The sequence below is a fragment of the Triticum dicoccoides genome, chromosome 6B (assembly GCF_002162155.2).
Source record: "Triticum dicoccoides isolate Atlit2015 ecotype Zavitan chromosome 6B, WEW_v2.0, whole genome shotgun sequence".
NCBI lineage: Eukaryota > Viridiplantae > Streptophyta > Magnoliopsida > Poales > Poaceae > Triticum > Triticum dicoccoides.
Window position 1 is genome coordinate 11,566,065 of NC_041391.1, and position 5,786 is coordinate 11,571,850.

Sequence of the window (5,786 nt, forward strand, 5' to 3'; positions counted from 1 at the left end):
GAGAAAGAAAGAAAGAAGCTTTAGCTATTAGCAAAAGATAGAGAAGAAAGTGAGAGTCGAGCATGGAGTTTGCCACGGGGGCCATGGGCACCCTCCTCCCCAGGCTTGCGGGGATGCTCATGGAGGAGTACAATCTGAAGGAGAGTGTGAAGAACGGGATTAGAGATCTCAAGGCTGAGCTCGAGAGCATGGAAGCTGCCCTTGTCAAGGTATCCAGTATACCGTTGGATCAACTTGACCCACAAGTCAATATTTGGGCAAATGAGGTCAGGGAATTGTCCTATGCCATCGAGGACAGCCTTGACACCTTCGTGACACGTGTCGATGGTATTGAGCCAACCAAGCCCAAAATCAAGCACCTACTGAAGAAGGCCCGCAACGAGTTCAACAAGTTCAAGGCACGCCATGAAATAGCCAGTGGCATAAAAAACATTGAGACCCAAGTTAGGAAGATAAAGGAAAGGCGCGACAGGTACAAGATCGACGATGCTGTTGCAATTCCGGCTACAACTACACCTGATCCTCGCATCTTGGCTCTATACGAGAAAAAATCTGACCTTGTCGGTATTGATAAGGCAATTGGTGAGCTAGTGAAGGTCTTGTCAGAGGGGGTTGACATTCCTGGAAGAAATCTCAAGATTGTCTCCATTGTTGGAATTGGAGGATTGGGCAAGACAACCCTTGCAAAAGCATTGTATGATGAGCTCAATCAAACTTACCAGTGTCACACTTTTGTTCCAGTGGGTCAGAAGCCAAACACGAAGAAAGTTTTGAGGGACATCCTCCTTGAGCTTGACATGGAGTTGTATAGAGATGCATCAACAATGGATGAAAGGCAATTGATCGACCAACTGCGAAAATTCCTTGCAGGCAAGAGGTATGCATTAAACTCCACATGTTCTAGTCAATAACTTATTGCTTTTGATTCATCTAGTTCAATTTTTAACTTCAAATTCTCTGATTTACATTTAGAAAGCACACTGCATCAAACAGAAACCCAAAACAAAAGGAATACACCTAGAGCACGCGCATGTGATTTCTCCTTGGTAGGTAAAAAGGTTGATCATGAGCTGTCTAGACCGGCTAAATTCTAAGCATCCAATGACTAGTTTGAGCATCCGAGCGATATTGTATCTCTTCTTATAGATGTTGTAGCTATTCTTGAAAATTAATAAAGTGGTTTGCTTTCAGAACAAAAATAACATGTTTATCAGGCAGCTAAGTTGGAATTGACCCTGGAAACATTTTCTCGAGTATTGGCTGTGAAAACCATAAACCGGTAATTTGATACCCCGTAAGCCAAGCTATCAATACACACCTCTAGATAAAAAATTAATGTAGCCATTAGAACATATGTGTCACCTCTGTTATTTGGCTAAGTTCTAGATTATTAGCAACAATCGCATTAAGTGAATGGTTTCAGGGATAACTTTTGCGGTCAAGTATCTCTAGTTTTGCTACTAATGAATATCCATCCATTATGAGGATTATTTTAGCGGATACTGTTTCTACAGGGGTCTTGCATGCATGCCATGTGTGCGCGTATGCATATGGCGTACGAAGTATCAATTGCTATACTATGCATTGTGTGACGCATATACATCATACTAACCTCTCTCTGTGATTTGTGGGATAACTAGCGAGGAGGCCCCACACTAGCGTGACTAGTGGTTATGTTTGTAGTCAAACGGTACTATGACATCTTTTGAACCAACCCACAACGGAGTTACATCACACCCACCAATGCTTTTTAGTTTGATTATATAGTTTCTACCAATTATATCTTTTGACCCAAATATTCACTTGACAAACATTTGGATATTTGTATTAACAATATTTTAATCTTGAAAACAAGATAATTTTTGAACATGTTTGAAAAAAAATTAAGGTTCAAGTTATGAAACCATATTCAAACTTATATGAAACTAGTACATATGTGTTTCATCATATTTTTTCCATTAGATGGTTCACTACTTTTTCATTCTTGATTTTAGTGCTATTTCATTCAGGTTTCATTTATATTTTTTGGAGTTTTCACATAAGTTATCCTATCATTTTGTTAAAATATATTTCATGGTTGGGCTGCGCTCTAAAATTGTTCTCTTCACATATTTTCTGTACAATATTATTTCCATACCATCGTAATTTTACATGTTTTAATTATTTATTCATACATTCCCGTTTGCATGTTTCCATTATTGTGTTAGTCCAAAATTCATTCATGCTTCATCTCGGATTTGATATAAGTTTTATTATGCTTTATTGCATTCCTTTTTGCATGTTTTCATTATTGGTTCACTCTAGTTTCACTGTCGTATCATCTCAAATTTCATATAAGCTTCATTATGGTAAAAAATTTGAGTTTAAACTTGTTCAGAACATGTCCAATTTGATCTGGTTTTAAACATATGAATGTCATCAACACGAATTTGCAAACGGATTCTAAATCGGGTCACTGCTTCAAAAGTTAAAAGTGTTACAAATATCGGAATCAAACTAAAAATATAGGTGGATAGACTGTGGGTTGAATAAATAAAATAGGATGACTGCAATAAATTCCTACTCCTATACGGTGGGTGGTCCCATGAGAACAGTAGAATTCACGAGAGTACTCCCATATGTCATATATGTACGTGCACACATGGCATGTATGCAGGACCCTGATAGAAACCGGTTTTGTTAGAAAATCTTATCAATGTAAAAATGGTAGATAAAGACTCTACACAACACAAGAAAACATATAAAATTGAGATGTATTTTATATTTTCCATTTTTTATTGTTAGCTTTTTTGTTGTTCTGGTGCATTGGAGTGCTTCTTGTTCTAGTGCGTAGTACATTAGAGAGTTTTTGATAATTAACTATTTTTCCTTCTCATGTAAGTAGGTACTTTATTGTTATTGATGACATATGGGATATGCAGACATGGGAAATGATTAAGTGTGCTTTCATGGATAGTCATCCAGAAAGTAGATTAATCATAACAACTCGTATTGTTGATGTTGCCAAAAATGTTGGTGGTATCTACCACATGGAACCACTTTCATATCATTACTCCAAAATGTTATTTGATACCAGAACATATGGTAGTGAAGGACCGACTGAAGTTACTACCAAAATTTTAAAGAAATGTGGTGGCGTGCCATTAGCTATCATTACAATAGCTAGCTTGTTTGTCGGTAAACACCACGAGGACTGGTCTAAGGTATATGACACCATTGGTTTTGTGCATCAAGGCAATGCGTATGTTAATAACACAAAACAAATATTATCTTTTAGCTATTACGATCTCTCATTTGATCTGAAGACATGTTTATTGTACCTAAGTATGTTTCCTGAAGATGCCTTCATTGAAAAAAATTCACTAATATGGTTGTGGGTCTCAGAAGGGTTTGTCCCAGATAGTGAGGTAGGAGAAAACTGTTTCAACAAGCTTGTGAACAAAAGCATGATCCAGTGGATGGAACCTAAAGAATATTGGGGTACCGGGCTTTTAGGGGGATACCAGAGGTATCAATCCCCAAGTGGTTGCCGTGTCCACGACATGGTGCTCGATCTCATCCGCACCATATCAAGTGATGTAAATTTTGTCACAGTACCTGAGATGGAGCAGCATGGCACATGTTCGCGAGGCAAACGAACCAATAGGGTTCAAAGATTGGCGCTTCATGGAGGAAGTGCGGAACACATCTCTAGCATTGAAATAGAACATGTGAGGTCATTTATTGCTACCTCGTGTAGTGATAGTAGGACATTCCCGCTTTGGAGCTTTAAAGTATTACGTGTGCTAGTTATGCAGAGTTGTGAGTTTCCAGAAGATTGTAGTCTCAAGCATCTTGGGAAGTTAGTTCATCTGAGGTACCTATTGCTGGCAAATACTTGTAACATACTCCCGGAAAGAATAGGGCATGATCTCAAGTTTCTTGAAGTATTGGACTTAAGAAGAGGTTTGATTGGTGACTTGCCACCATCTGTCGGCGAGCTAAGAAATTTGAGATGCTTGCAAGCTGACATGCATACCAAGATGAAGGGCGAGATAGGGAAACTGACATCTCTTGAAGAGCTACAACTATATAAAGTGAACAAGTGCCCAAACTTCTACACAGATGTGGGGAACCTAATAAAGTTGAGGGTGCTCAAGATCCATTTTAAAAGAATGGATGAGACCACAGTTAAGGCTCTGATGAAGTCACTTTGCAAGCTGTGCAAGATCCAGAGTCTGACTGTCGGGGGTGGTCAAGGATTTGTACAATATAAAACTAATACTCCGGTTTTAATCGATGGTAGCTTGGAAAACATGGCACCCAGCCCAAAGTTATGCTTATTATCTCTGGAGGGAATACTTGTACCCAAGATGCCATCATGGATCAATTCTTCACGTGTTCCACTCCTCTATCACCTGTGCTTGAAAGTGCAGGTGGTTGAAGCTCGGGATATTCTACTCCTCGGAAGGTTGCCATCGCTCATCAACCTCATTCTTGAGATTGAGGACAAAAGGTGTGTAACTTATACTTTTGGCAGTGGTGAGTTTCACAAGCTGGAAAAGTTGGAGACGACGATAGAGATCGGTACTGAAGAAGGAGCATTGCCTATGCTTAAAATATTGTTATATGGTATAAGCTCTCTAAGAGAGAACATGGAAAGCTTGGTGTCATGGAATAATAGCTGTCCTTTGCTGGAGGGCGTCACGTGTCGGCTTGACTGCGCTAAGAGGGGCAACTTGGAAATTTCTGCAATTAGAGAAACATTGTATGTGGCTGCTAGAGACCATCCCAACTATGCCAACATCCGCGAGTTTTATATACAAGACGAGAACCGCATCAGCTCGAAGGAAGGTGATTTGATTGATAAACTCAGGTGGGTCCTCAGCATCCCCGACGACAAAATCCATATAGTATATGAAGAAAGAAGGATGCGTAATTTTATTATAAAACTCGAGACACGGCTACGTGATGCTGCCGAACCTGGAATCGGGAGGTATGGCCAACAAGAGTTACGTGATATTGTTGCCAAATTCAAGAGTCGTTTGTTACATGACTCTGCCGGTACCAACCAAGAAGAGGTACGTACATACTACTTGTACAATCATATATGATATATCAATCGACCACTATATATATAACAGAATATCATGTCACTGATGGCCAGTCGGTCGGTTTTCAATCTCCAGCCGGATAATGGTGACGCCACAAGCAGTGCAGATCAGCAACCTGCGGTGGGCCAACCTTGAATCGCATTATCTCTCGTGCTTCAACCATGACATATATCAGGGTACACTACCCCCGGTCCGCCTCTCTTTACCTTTCTTCTGTTTTGTCTATAGGATTTCCTTCCAAAGGTGATATACACATGTATTTACATATGTCAGACTTATTCATGTTTAGAGACAAATCAATTTTCTTTTGATGATTCAAATTGCAAAATCAAGAACAACACTGTTCAAGAATTCGTCCGATTAATCAGTTAAGGACCAGTTAATCGCTACTCATTGGGTGGCTACTCCCAAGCCCACCGAGCAACTACCAGTTACCGATTTCTTGAACAATGAAGATCAATATACAATACCTATGTTTTGCGATTGTAACCTACCCACCAGCATTGATCCTTGTATGTTGCAATTGCAAATAGAAAAGATCTCTCTATTTAATTTCCAAATATAATAATTTAATATACAATGGACATGTACAATCTGGCTATTTAATAACTAGTAAATAACCCATCATTTTTCTGGTTACAGGATGGTGGGATCTTGAAGCCTTCTACAGTCTTTTCAGATCACCACTTGGAA

The 5,786-nt window shown here is 39.4% G+C and overlaps 1 protein-coding gene across 1 annotated transcript; it reads left to right on the top strand.

The window, feature by feature from the left end:
- LOC119320530 (disease resistance protein RGA5-like) lies at positions 1-5,786 on the top strand (the record flags this gene model as incomplete). The annotated part of the gene is made up of 5 exons (XM_037594592.1): positions 1-877; positions 2,885-3,203; positions 3,306-5,060; positions 5,124-5,213; positions 5,736-5,786. Coding segments are annotated over exons 1-5 (3,030 nt in total), but the record flags the coding sequence as incomplete, so codon positions are not given.